General features: G+C 37.1%; 1 protein-coding gene across 2 annotated transcripts in view; it reads right to left on the bottom strand.

Moving 5' to 3' along the window:
• Positions 1-14,036, bottom strand: part of LOC150095609 (nuclear pore membrane glycoprotein 210-like) — a 254,158-nt gene extending 240,122 nt beyond the window's left edge. For both annotated transcript variants that reach the window (XM_090410173.1, XM_090410174.1), the window contains exons 1-2: positions 13,847-14,036; positions 5,812-5,948 (exon numbers count right to left, since the gene is read on the bottom strand). In XM_090410173.1, the coding sequence (XP_090266299.1) occupies positions 5,812-5,948; positions 13,847-14,034 (325 nt within the window). In that variant the 5' untranslated portion in view covers positions 14,035-14,036. The remainder of the gene's footprint in view (positions 1-5,811; positions 5,949-13,846) is intronic.
• Between the last annotated feature and the right edge of the window lie 1,094 nt (positions 14,037-15,130).

Genomic DNA, 15,130 nt, shown 5'->3' with positions numbered 1-15,130 from the left:
CATTTGTTATTTGTTAAAAACTGAGGATTTCACAGATCATCCAGAAAACCTTGCTCTGTAAGAACTGTGACTATGAGATTTTTTTAGATAAATACCATTTCTAAAACAATAGAAAAATTATCCTCATTTCATTCCTTTTTAGAAATTAGGGCTCCTCTCCATGAGAAACAAACACATCAGCCAACGAACATGCATTTCACAGATATGAGGTATGGTTCATAGTGTATGCAAGCAAATGTGAGGAGAATGCAACAGTTTTCTTTAGTTAGAAAACCTGGATTTCAAACCTATGTAGTACTATAATTTCCAACTGAAAATAAGTCAGACAGTCTCATACTGAGATGATAGTTTTTTCCCTACCAGAAAGTTGCATTTTTCAGCAAACAGACAAAGCACTGAGAAATAGACTATGTACTTGCCTCATAGTTGCTTCTGCCATAATTCAAATCAAAACAAAATCACAGCCTTAGTCAACTCGATCATTTTCCTGATTGAGAGACTTAAGCTTGAGAAATCAACTGGAGAGGATAACTACTTTTTTTTTACTAAGTAGCTGTGGATCAGAATCCCCATACCGGCAGGAATGCTTATGAAAATATTTAGGTGATGGATGAATTTGGTTCTGTAAATGGCATAGTGCAAGGCCATCACCCAGTTTACTGGAGACTTGAAAAAACATGTTTAGGTTTATCTTTGATGTTAATTGCCCTACATATAGCATTCATGTATTATAGATTTCCAAACATTTGTGGTTGTGGACATAAAAGACAAAAAAAAAAAATTTTTGCATCTAGAAGGCATAAGTGTCCTGATGATTCTTCCTATTTTTATTTTATTCTCTCAAAAATGTACTATTAGCCATTTCAAAGCAAAACAGTCCTTTTCTGAATTACAAATATTGACAGAGAGATGTCTTAAGCACACAGTAATATATTGTATGTTTAGGCATCTCTCTATCAATATTTGTAATTCAGAAAAAAGACTGTTTTAATGGCCCTGAAAGGGACATTGTTTTCATACTGTTCAAAATTTATATATCTTGAACAGTATGGAACAACTGAAAACAAGAGTGAACACACAAAGCAATTTTACATTCAGGATTTCTGGGAGATGGGAGAGTTAGCAGCACTCAATCACAGAAGTCTGGAAAGATTGCTTGTTTTCCTGCTTGCTGAAGAGGGACAAAATTGTAGAAATGGTTTTCAAGATTTCTACTCTCGAATCTAGATATGTTATGGTAAGCATACATTTTTTTGCTTTTACAGGAAGAAACTGTTCCAAATAATAAAATCTAATATATGTCCAAACACTTTTTTTTAATATTTTTTATGTTGTTTGCTCATTACAGAGTAAAATGATAGCTAATGACCACGTGTGTAGACTCCATCCATAATGTTGTTGTATGCACATACAGCAATGAGTTTGTCTTTCTTGAAACCATGCTTCTTCACTGATTCCATTGATGGATTGTGCAGGGAAACAGCAGAAAAACATCTTTTTGTCTTTCCAATGTAGTGCAAAGACTCCCTCACTAATAAGCTTGGGTTTACCTCTTCAACAGTTTGCCTGATGCCAGATCTGGAGGCATGTCTCACCTTTTTGCATTTATGGTACAATATCTATATGATGTTGTAAAAGTAAATCAGCAAGTTCAGGACACATGTAGTTATCCATTGTAACTCAGTAACCTTTCTCCACTAAGGGGGGGTCTAGTAACTCTATTACTGCATGCATCAAAACAACAGATGATCCGAATAATTACCATGCTCGAGTACAGTCTGCTTTTCCGTATAAGGTTTTGAAATCTCAAAGATATCTACTTTTCACTTTACAAAGCATAAATTTACCCCATACTTTGCTTTCTTTAGGGGATTATACTGCTTACATTTCAGTCTGACTTTTGAATGGCATAAGGCTTTCATTGATATCTCTCTCTCTCTCTCTCTCTCAGGAATTTGTAATCTAAATTTCTGTCTGCACAGTTAGCCTAGTGGCTTTGCACTTCGCAACCATATGCCTGGGGAAGGAGTGTCCTAGGTTTGATTCCTGTCAACGACGTGAGGAGCTTAAGGATCATCCTCAGCCATAGCCAAGTTAGCTGGTCTTGGGCGTGGACAGCAGGGTTTTTTCTGCCAGTTAATCTGGTGTTTTTCATCCCGCAAACAAGCAAACCGGTCAGAGGACACACACGGATTACAGTCAGGAATACTGACCCAGCCATAGGTCTGATTCGTCAGCCTATGCCATTTCCAAAGCCCAGATAAAATTTGGGGGGGGGGGGGGACTATATGGTACCATGAACTCCCATAAAAAAGAGAGAACACAGTATCATCACACGGAATTTATATTATTTATCTAAATTTCTGACAAATTTTCATCAGAAAATCATTAATTTTTTTTAGGAAAAATTTTTAAAGGAAAGAATATCATTGTCTAGATATAGACGGAAGAAGCATAAAATGTTGTTGTGTCAAAGTCTTCAGTAATTCCTGGCTTAACTATTAGGTTGACAATCACCCATCTTCTGCAAATATGTCTAAACTACAGGCAAAATCACTATCTTCAGAACTAGAAAAATTTCCCTTATCATCAGTAGAGTAAGAGCTACTCAAAAGGCAAAGGCTCTAATTTTTTTGCATCTCCCAAACCTTTCTTTCTTTCCTTTTTAGCCCAAATGGTACTGCTATTTGCCATCTTAGAAATGAATTATGTCTTAGATATACTTGCTAATATTCCTTTCTGGTCAAGCAACAGGCTGTAAGCTAACAAAGGTATAACTGAAAAAGAGAGGAAAGAACACATCCCAGTAGACATACTAAAACGACATAACTAAGCGACATATAAACGAATTACTAAGCGACAGGACCTAATTTTTACAGAGCAGCACAGCTCTGTAAAAAACAGGTCCTGTCGCTTAGTAATTTATTCACATTTTATAATAAAGCAACAGTTGAATTGGATAAAGGGAAATGGCTACACCATGATAAATGCTGGACTTAACAAATGCATTTGACAGAATACCACATGGAAAACTATTACAAAGTTGGATCAAATTGGAATGGAGGGTAGTAGCATGGATTGGGGGGGGGGGGCTGAGATATAGACACCAGTATATGGTAGAGTGAAATCGAGGGTTACTAGTGGAGTATCTCCAGGTTTCTGTACTATGGCCACTACTCTTTAATTGGTATATCAATGATATAGGGAGGGAATTAAGACAGGATATTCAATTGTTTGATGATGATGTGAAACTAGGGAGAACAAACATTTGATAATGGTGATGTATATATCCTGCAGGATGATTTAACTAAATTGGTATTGTGGGCCAAGGATAATGATTATCAATTTAATGTTGCAAAATGTAAAGATTTGTATGCACTTCGGGTTGAAAAGATCACATACAGTGTATCATACTGATGATACAAGATTGCAGGAAATTGATGAGGCCAAGGACCTGGGGATAATGGTGGAGGGAGAGTTGAAGTTTAAAGGGCATAATGCAGAAATGGTAAAATAGCTAAAAGGATTACTTGGGTGTTGAAAAACAAGTTAACAAGTAAAGGAGGAAGTTATTATCTCTCTTTATAAGACTATGCAGCCTTGACTACTATGCACAGAATTGGTCACACAGGTTTCTTACGGACGAGGATGTGGTAGAAAAAATTCAGAGACAAGTGACTAAGCTGGTGACATGTCTGTGGAATGCTCCCTATGAAGATAGGTTGAAGATGTGTGGGTTACAAAGTTTAGGTGATAGGCAGAAAACAGGGGGGGCATGATAGAAACATTTAAGATATTAAAAGGGAGTTTTATAAAATTGATGCAAAGAAAATTTTTCAATTTATGACAAATAATTAGAGAACTAGGGGTCACAGGAAGTTGTGTAAGAATGTGGTTAGCAGAGGCATGCAAATTAGATTTTGTGTGTGTGTGGAGAGTGGTGAATGAGCGAGATCAATCACCAGAATTAGTTGTGAGATCCCTGACAGTGAATGAGTTTAAGGAGAGGTAATGATAGCATATGTAGTAACTTCTAGAAACCTGACATATTAATATTATTATAGAGTATTGCCATGAAGCCCGGAAACCTAGGTCACCTGAGTTTCTTGGGAACCAGGAGGTGGTACAGAGGATTCAAAGACGAGTGACCAAGATGGTGACATATCTGTGGAATACTCCTTATGAGGATCAGTTGAAGGTTTGTGGATTACAAAGTTTAGTTGACAGGCAGAAAAGAGGGGACATGATAGAAATTTTTAAGATATTAAAGGGGTTTTATAAAATTCAGGCAAGTGAAATTTTTCAATAGATGACAAATAGTCAGAAATAGGGGCCATCACTGAAAGTTGTGTAGGGGTGTGCAGATCAGATTTTTTGCATGGAGAGTGGTCAGTGTGTGGAATGAATTGCCAGAATTGGTTGCAAGTTTCCTGATGGTGAATGGATTCAAGGAGAGGAAAGATAGGATTTGTGTGTATAATAGTTAATTTGGGTCTCCCACAATGAGTTTCCAAACTCCATGGAGATACTGTATTATAATAATAATATATGTCACAGGATTCTAGAAGTTCCTTATTTCTTATCAGTAGAAGTGTTTTTGATACAATTATCTTTTGATACTAGAGTCAGGTACACTGTTTTATTGCAAAAATAATCTGTGGAGAGCTGTAAAATATATTGTACATTCAATATAATGGGTATACTAACAGGAGACAGATAATCCAGAAATCCTGCTTCATTAGAGACCAAACAGAATTTTTTCAAGACACTATACAGGCTCCCATTGTGAAAATATTGAGCAACAAAAATCATCTACCACCCAAAGACTTTCAGACTGATGCCACAGGATTTGAACCCAAAGCCTGCTGGCTGGAGAACATAGAAATTATCCATGTAGTCAAGTAGCTTAGCATATAAATAGCTAATGTTTGCAAAGACATTCCTACCAATCATAATGAAGTGTAGTCCAAGTCATCCTAATTATGTAACTTTTGTCCCTATGGCAGACTAGTATTTACTGCAGACTAATATTTATGGCAGACTGGAAATAAATACTTAATGAAACTATAGCAGAAAAATAATTAATATATGAAACTCATAATTTCTATTTGAGTCTCAGAATTTTTTTGTGGTTATATATATTTCTTTATACAGGATGTTTCATAAAAACCTAATCATATCTCCAGAGCTACTACAAAGATTCAAATGTTGCAAGTTATAAGGATTAAGGATTCTTTATGTAACTTGGCAAATATCTAGCTTGCATTCTCACTCCTAGTGCTATGAAATATTTCACATTTACTGATGTGACAGCTTTATGTGTTTAGTTCATGAGTGCTTGGCATGAGTGAAATGTATTTCTTAACATACCTCTCATAAAGAAGTCTAGTGGAGAAAAGTCAGGAAACATTGGAAGCCAAGGACAGACTACACCATTCCTTCAGGGGTGGCCATTTTGCAGTACCCAGTTTACAAGTGGAAAGAGAACTAATAATTAGCAAGACACCTGATACTTCCTATAGATATGATGCTGCATTTACTTTTTGCTATATATTTTGACGGTCTTTACAGAGTTATATTCATAATAATTAAGGGGATACAAATCCCTTGTTGTTACACTTGGATTCGCCGATAGTTTTTCGGTATATATGAAACTCATAGATTCGTAGTTCTCGATCTTAGAGTTTTGCTTACTGGCAGTTGAACAACAAGGGATTTGCATCCCCTTAATTATTATTAAGGATGCCAGAAAAATAGCCATTTGGCTTTCAATTTATATTAGAGTTATATTCAATTAGAAATTTTACTTACTCTCTTCTTTTCCTATAACAGTGGCTACTACACGTGTAGATGAAGATGAAATAGCTGAAACTAATGCTTTTTGGGAACATGAGTTCTCTGAATTTATAATGGGAGTCACAAGAACAAACCTGGGTTCAGATGAAGTCCTATAAAATAAAGATTAAGAGATATCAATGAAGAAATCAAATGATGTTCACAAAAAAACATAAAATACAAGTGAATTTCATTCATTATATCAGTTTTGAAACACCTTCAGAGAAGATGTGTTTCAAAACTGTGTGCTATTATTATGCAGGCAAGAAGAAAGACAAACAGCCTATAGCCAAAATGCCAAGTCTATCATCAATTTATTTCTTGATTATGCAACTGACATGTATATTTTATGGAAGTGCAGTGTGTGTGTAGAATCATTTAGTTTATTTTCAATTTTTTTTTTAATTTTTATAATTATTTATTTTTATTCTGTTTTTATTTTTAATAATTAAAGCTATTTTTTTCCTATCCAAAAACCCTGCTCTAACCAAACACATAACTCTTTCAAGCCACTGCAAGTACCCACAAATAGGATGATAATCTTGCACCAGGCAATGAAATTCATCTCCCACCTAAGGATAATCACAAACATCCATGCTCACAACAGGCAATTCAAACCAACAGCTAGTTAGTTAGAAATCAGATTAGAAGTCAAGTGGAAAGACAACTATTGACTAGCAAAATACTTCCTTTAGATATGATGCTGCATGTGCATTTTCTTTTTTCCTACATATTTTGCTAGTCTTTAAAGAATTATATTCAGAGTTGTTATATACTAACTACTCTTGCTCAACACAAAAACAAAACTTTTACACTGACAACTATGTCCTTTCTGGTCAAAAGATACAATATATGAATTTCACCTAGAATGCAAAGAATGTTTGTAAAGCCTTTACAAAAAAAAGTTTGCAAAATTTTTAAGAGGAATCTGAATAAATTCCATTTCATAATAAAATCCAGTGAATTAATCTGGTGTTCTTCTACTGGACTTTCCAACTGCTGAAGAGGAATAAGCTCACATTATAAGGTAGTAGAGTTCCAATAACCAAAGAAACTTTTTATTCACCAGCTGGAGTACTTTTTCACTGATAAACACACTGAATTATGGAGATAGGATTAATTTATCCTATATAGGAATACCCGGGCATACCATGGGCAATGTTGAAACTCAACATTGGCTAATCCTTCAGCTACCGGAACAATCATGCGAACTATAAATCAGCCATCTTCAAGGCCAGTTTTTAAGACGACTTCAATAAATATTGAAGGGCTGTCATCCAAAAAGGAAGATTTATTAGCAGACGTGTGTGATACACGCAAATGTGATGTTTTAGTTATCCAGGAGACACATCGAGGGGTAAACAGCAGTAGACCAAAAATTCATGGCATGAAATTAGTAGCTGAGAGACCACACGAGCAATACGGTAGTGTTATATTTGCTAAACCAGACTTGGAGATTAAATCTATACATATGACATCCCATAATAATATACAGATATTAACCATCAAGATCAAGTCCTGCAAAATCACATCGATATATAAGCCACCTAATGAAGATTTCGTCTTCAAAGAACCTGCCAATTTTAATGCCCAGAAGATTAAAATAATACTCGGAGACTTTAATTGTCAGAGTTTAACATGGGGCTACAAAATGACTGACAGGAATGGTACTGAGCTGGAAAATTTGGCTGAGAGAGAAGGACTGAAGCTTATCCACGATCCCAAGTTAAGACCATCATTCAATAGTGCAAGGTGGAGAAGAGGATATAATCCAGATAACATCTTTATCAGTGAACAAGTAGCAGTGCAAGCGACGAAGATAGTAGGAGCCGATACCAAGAACTCAGCACAGACCTGTTACTTGTGAAGTCAGAGCCGTTATCAATCCAGAGATAGTACCTTTTAAGCGACGGTTTAATTTTAAAAAAGCAAGATGGGACGGATTTGCAAAGGAACTCGATCAGACAGTAAACACTCTTGAAGAGGATCCAAGTAACTATGAAGAGTTCGTGAATACCATCAAAATAGTATCTCGGCGGTAAATACCATGAGGGTGCAGAACTCAATATATCGCTGGGCTTAATGAAAACCAGATGGAACAACTAAAAGAATATAAAATCAGATATGACAAAGATCCTTTCACTGTAGACACAATTGAGGCAGGCAAAAAACTGATGGACAAACTCACGGATGGTAGAAAGAGGAGATGGATGAAGCTACTGCAGGATTTGGATATGAAACAGAACAGCAGACGAGCATGGAAACTGGTGAAGAATTTAAGCAACGATCCAAGTAAAACTCCAGTTTACGTAACAGAGGTCACGCCAAACCAGATCGCTCACCAGCAATTATTGAATGGCAGGACAGACAAGAAGATACTGAAAACCAATCTTACGTGCATTAAAGAAGATGAGACTAATTCATTAGCCTCTCCGTTCTCCGAAGAACTACCAAGAAAAGCTATATGTCACCTGAAAGAGAATAGAGCTGCTGGCCCAGACGACATTCGGACAGAACAGATAAAGCGTTTCGGTCCGGTAACCATCCAATGGCTGGTGAAATTGATGAATATGTGTGTAGAATCTCTTCGGTTGCCCAAATTATGGAGGAAAGCTCAAGTGGTAGCTTTACTTAAACCAGGAAAGGAACCTACAGAGTCGAAGAATTTTCGCCGGTTTCTCTCCTCTGCCATTTGTATAAAGTTTTTGAACGAATGATTCTGGAAAGAATAGCAGCAAACATTGACGAGAAACTTATAACTGAGCAAGCCGGTTTCCGTCCTGGAAAGTCCTGCTGCAGCCAAATTTTGAATCTCGTGCAGCACATCGAAGATGGTTACGAGAAGAAGCTTGTGACTGGAGCAGCTTTTATCGATCTTTCAGCAGCATATGACACTGTTAATCACAAGAAACTGCTGGTCAAGCTGTACCAAATAACGAAAGATTTTCACCTCATGAATGTAGTTAAAACAATACTCCAGAATCAACGATTCTACGTAACTTTGCAAGGAAAGAGCAGATGGAGAAATCAGAAGAATGGTTTACCTCAAGGAAGCGTATTGGTCAAGGTAGTGATCAGCCAACCCACCCAAAAGTGAGGATGTTTATCTATGCCGACGACACGGTTATATGCAGTCAAGCAAGGAGTTTTGAAGAAGTTAAGAGGTTCACAGAAGCCTTAGAAATACTCTCCAATTACTATGAGACCAATTGCCTGAAGCCTAACGCAAACAAGACTCAGGTATGCGCTTTCCATCTGCGCAACAGGGAAGCAAAACGCCAGTTAAGCATTGTCTGGAGAGGAAAACGCCTCGAACACTGCAGCAAACCCAAATATCTTGGAGTTAAGCTGGATCGTACCTTGTCATATAAGGTACATTGCCAGGAACTAAAAGGAAAAATCTATGCAAGAAATAACATTATAAGAAAAATGACCGGCACAACGTGGGGAGCTCAACCAGAGGTACTTTGCTCGAAGGCTTTGGCATTGTGTTTTGTGGCAGGGGAGTATGCTGCCCCAGTGTGGGTAGCATCTGCCCATGCGAAACACGTGGATGTGGCTTTAAATGATACCATTAGGATCATAACCGGATGCCTACGACCAACCCCAGTCAACAAGCTGTATCCCTTAACAGGCATAAGACGTCAAGTGGCCGATGAGATGGAGAAATGCAGATGACGGACGAAAGACATCCAATGTACGGCCATATCATCACGGCTTCTCGACTCAAATCGAGGCATAGTTTTATGCAAGAACTAAACCATTGATCCATAAACCTGAGGAGTGACGCCTTGTTCTATGGAGGGAATCAGTTCAACTTCAAGAAGCCCCCATAATTAAGGAAGAGTTAACCAAGGGATATCACCTACCCTATAGCACCTGGAGGACTCTGAACCGTCTTAGAGTGGGAGTGTCCAGATGCAGAAGTAACCTGATGAAATGGAATTATGCAGATGATGAAAGCTGTGACTGCAGAGACGCCCAAACTGATGAACATCTTTTATGTTGCCCAGATCTAATTGATGTGTGCTCCATGGATTGACATTTTGATGGTCAATGACAAGGCGATACAAGCCGCTGTTTTTTGGATGGAGAGGATATGATTGGTGTTCCGGACTCGGAAAGTAAAGTAAGTATCTAGGAATAATCAGGTTATATGAAAGCCATATTTACTTAAAATGTTCTTGGATTTAACATACAAAATATGAGATTAGATGGGATATACACTGCTTGAGAAGAAGTCAACAGGCACCATAGCGTAAGAAACAAACAGCCATGGCACCCACCTTAATAAGATGTAGGCGACCCGACCTCCTTTCACTGAGATGACTGCAGCATTCCTATGAAAAATAATTTCCACAAGTGGATGATAGCAATCAATGGGAATTTAAGACCATTCTTCCTGTAGGTATGTAATGAGATCCTGGACTGTTGTGGAGCAGATGTCCCTTCATCTCACCTGACACATTCATGTTCACAAACCACACAGTTACAGCAGCAGCCTTATGACTGTGCACTGTCTTGCTGAAAAAGACAATGGTCAGTTCCATAGAAATGCTACAAAGAAGGACGCATGGCATTATCCAGAACGTTCAGATACCTCTTGGAGTTCAATGTTCATGGCACCACAAACAGAGATCCAAAGCAAACCAAGAAAAACAGACCATACCATTACATTGCCACCTCTGAATTTCATAGTTGGGATTATGCACTCTGGTAAGAGACTTTCACCAGACATTTGCCACACCAATAACCATCCATCTGCTCAGTAGAGGGTGTAGCATGCTTCACCACTCCATAACACAGCTTTCCAAGCTTCCACATCCCAGTGTACATGCTCTTTGCACCACTGAAGACAATGCCACGTTGGTTCAGGTAATGTGAGAATTCATATTGCAGTTTTACCATTTAAACCCATGTTGCGAGCGTTGGTTCTGAATGTTTTTGCAGATTCGTGTTCCATTCAATGCCCGGAACTCTGAATTCAACGAATCAGCTGACGAATGGCATGATACACCTTGTCCATATTATCTTTTGTAGCATCCTATGGTCATGTTTGTCCATATGGGAGTGTAGTGGGTCATCCACTGTGATCAGCACTTGCACATTAGGATTATTGACAACTTATTGACAAACTGGATGGCCCAATTTGTCAATGATTTGCCAAACAAACAGGCCTGCAACATGACATCCAATCACAATGCCTCTTTCAAACTCTGTCCATTCCTTTTTAGAAGCCATTTCATCCAGACATAGTTGCACTGACTCAGGAGCATCATATTCCTCCAATTTATACTGGCAACAAATACGTGGCTCATTATATGGCATGATGCACCTTGCCCATGGGGAGTCCAATTGCTTCTTTCCAAGAAGTGCATACTACCATATACAATATATCTTTCCAATGTGAAGATCCACTAGAGCTAATTTTAATGAGTTGAGAATGAAAGCTCCCCATTCAGAATGCAGCTGAGGTTTTCAATGTTCCTGCCTATTTTCAGTCTTTGAATTTTTATTGCACTTTCATATTAAATTTGTTACACAGTTATTCAAGTTAGTTAGGAAATCCTAACTAACTTGAAATCCTGATGACTTGTACAGAATTTATTTACCAGTATCATAACTTCTGCATAAAGTAAAGACAATGAGATTAACATATCCATTGTCAATATCAAGTTTAATGGCACTTTCCTTAATAGTGTGAATAATAATGAACATACATAGGAAGAATAACACTGAAGATGTATGCCCTTGTCTTATACTTTATTTTACATCAAATCAGCACCTCCTTCAATTTGAAGTGCTGATTTACAACTTAAATACACACTATGTAATTGCTTTGTATAATGTCCTGTTTACACCATATTATTGCATTTTGAACAGCTTTTCTTTTGATACCATGTGCCAAATTGACAAAATCTAAATATGGATTCTCATTACATTCCGTGTTTTAAATAAACAGTTGAGAAATCTGATCCTTATAATTTCTATTCAGTCTGAAACCATCCGTTTTTTTTTTTAACTGATCCACACAAAAAAATTGAAAAGTAATAATAATAATAATAATAATAATAGGCTGAATAATAAATCTACAGTGCATTAGCACTACTGATGGGAAAGGAGAAACTTGTCCATCAGTGGTCTCCTAGAAAAACACAAAAGAGATTAGAGAGTGTTTCAGAAGCAACAAGTAAAAGAAATGAATGAGGAAGAAAGAGAAATGTGCTCAATGAGTTTGGAGTTGAACTGTGAAGGAGTACTGAGTGGCTGTTTACCCATATCAACTATGAATGCATTTAGAGTAAAGCATGAGGCCAGCAGACTGTTTTTTTTTTTTTTTTTTTTCTGTGTGTGTGCGATCATGCAATAGAACCACCTGACTGTAAAGGGATTAAAGGACTATATTGCAAGCAAGAGATAAAATAAGTATGGCAGGTTAACACTGGTGGATAGTCATGGTAGCAGAATGACAGTTGCAAAGATATAGTAGAATTATTGAAAGAGCAATTTGTCAATGTATATCATACTGGTGTAAATGATGCAGTGCAATATATAGAAGGGTGGCAAATATTAGGAGAATTGGAAGTGAAAGAATAAGAGATGTATCAGGTGTTGATTAAGTTAGATGTTAATAAGGCTGCAGGAATGGATGACATGTCACCACATACTCTTAAGGAATGTGCTCAACATTTAGCTATGCTGTTGACCTGGTTGTTTAATGCATCTTGCAGTGGATAGGGCTCCTAAGGAGTGGAAAGAAGTCAAAATAGTATGATTCCAGGAAAGGAGGAAAATAGGTGACATGATAGAGATGTCTGAGTTTGTGAGAGGATTTTATTGGATTCATTCAGAGAGGATTATAAAAAAAAAAAAGAAGGTGAAAGGGGAGGAACCAGAGACCTTCACTAGAAGTTATGTAAGAGTGTGGTAAAGAGGGGTGTGAGGAGCAGATTTTTTACATGGAGAGTTGTGAATGAATGGAACATATTATGAGAACATGTTGTTAATGCAAGGAGTGTTAAGAATTTTAAGATTCCGTATGATAAAATGTTGTCAGCTGAATGAACCTCCCACGATGAGTCTGCAATAATAATAATAATAAGAGCGTTGGACTAACGTTAGAGCTATATGCTTAGGCAAGAGACCAGGAGGCATGACTGCCATCTGATCTACACATCATAAATATACTGAGCTGTACAGTTACAATTACAATCCAAATTAAACTGTTAATTAAGAAAAGTTATAAATTTAAAACAACAAAAATCAATATGTTGAGAGGAACATGGATGTAGCAATGCTTGACAGTTTGCTTTATGAAGCTAATCATGAGGAAATTGAATAAATTCCATTTCATTATAAAATCAAGTGAATTATTCTGGTGTTCTTTTACTAGACTTGGCGACTACAAAAAATAACATATTTTACATGGAGAGGCTGCTCAGGTGCTAAGCACCCAACATAGTGTTGATGTGTTACAAATACAATCCTTCTGTTAGTTTCTCATAAAAGAAACCACACAACAGAATTTATTCACCTCCAAAATATGATTCAGCATTAGAGGCATAGAATAGGCCTGTGCCTCTTAATTAAACTGAACTCTCTGTGAAATTGGAGTTCACAAAGAGATGCAAGCAAGTTTTTCCTTTGTACTATTTCTTTTCCTTTATTATTTCATTCAAAAATCAAACTCGGGTGTGATGTACGCAAAGCAGACAAACCAGCCAGAGTACACAAAATGAGCATAAAAAATACGTGGTTCATGGACTTCGCTGACTCTTGGGGCTACTACAAACAATGCAACGTCTGTACTTTACTCAGAAAAGCATCACGTAACACCATTGAAAGTTACCACATCTATTATTTACCCTTTCGACATTAATGTTTTTGTGAGTGGAGGGGGGATTATGATATCTAAAAAAAAAAAAAAGTTATGGCGAAATTCTGTGGAATATTTATAAACTTTTGACCCCTGATAAAAATAAGCATCACAAATAGTTGAAATGTGCCTCACCATGTGTAACATTCAGTTCCAGCATCAACAACTTGCAAAGTGAAATTCGTCGGAGTACCTTGATTGTAAGGTAAAAGTATTCTGTGAACATTCAATTTGTGTCCATGTAAATAAACAAACCAAGATAAACATATAAGTGCTGTGAAATATGCTGTTTTCAAGTTTATAATTCTCAAAATAAATAACATGATTTCACAATACTACAACTGTCAACAAAACACTACGAACACTTAATGAAGCACGACGTGAGCAATGAACGTACACGAAAGGTGAACGAACTACAGTAGTGCCATCTATGTTATAAGCACGAAAAGAAAATTATTTTTTTTAATTAAAAAGGATTAAATCTAAATCTATGTCGGCCTCATTGACAGGGCCGACTCTACCGACGGTGCAACCCTGCATTTACACGGAGCAATAAGTTTGGGGGGAGGAAAAATTGCCATAAACTATACGAAAAATAAGAGGAAAGGGACGGCAAAATTCCTAGAGGCGACCCTGCTCATTAACAACTCATTTTACTAACAATAAGCACTAGCATTACAACAAATTATTATTCCTGATACCTCCAAGGAGTCCGAAGACTCATCGCGGGAGGACACCTACAACTGTCCCTACACCTAACCTCTACTACGAATCATCTCCATCAACGCCATCTACCGCCCACCTCCAACACCACCACAACTAGTAATTTTTGTCTGTAAATTGCGTGTGTTCTGAAGGGCCGATTTGTTTGTATGCGGGATGAAAAACCCGAGTTTCCGGGAGAAAAAACCCTGCTACCTCCGTATGAGATCGGCTAACACCTTCGATTGAAATCGACCAGATAAAGATTCCTCCCGTCGCGACGAGAATCGAACTTAGGCCTATTCCAATCGAAGGGCGCAATGTACCGTCGTTCTTCCAATTGCGCTACGGAAATAAACAATCTTGTGGGATTTGTGAAAGCTAGAGTAGCTCGCCCACCAAAGACAAAGCTACGATTGATTGGTGTTGAATAATAGGATATAGAGATAGATAATGGAAGAATTTTTCTTTTACCCACTGATAAACAAATCTACAATTTTACAAAAATAACAAATCTTGGTGTTACATCTGATATTTTAGGAATATAGTATTCTCAGCTATCATGGTGTATCATGAAGAATAAATATCATAAATTAAAACCCCTGCATAAAAAAATGAATTATTTAATAGAAAATTTCTTGCATCCAGTAAAATGTATAAAACGTAAGGGTTGTTGTTAAAGTAGCTGATAAAGGAAGGAATGCAATAATATTGTAA

Source organism: Typopeltis vanoorti, chromosome 20 (assembly GCF_054136105.1).
Source record: "Typopeltis vanoorti isolate ZY-2024b chromosome 20, IOZ_Tvanoo_1.0, whole genome shotgun sequence".
NCBI lineage: Eukaryota > Metazoa > Arthropoda > Arachnida > Uropygi > Thelyphonidae > Typopeltis > Typopeltis vanoorti.
The sequence above is the reverse complement of the archived record's forward strand: the minus strand, read 5'-3'. Positions and strand labels throughout refer to the sequence as shown.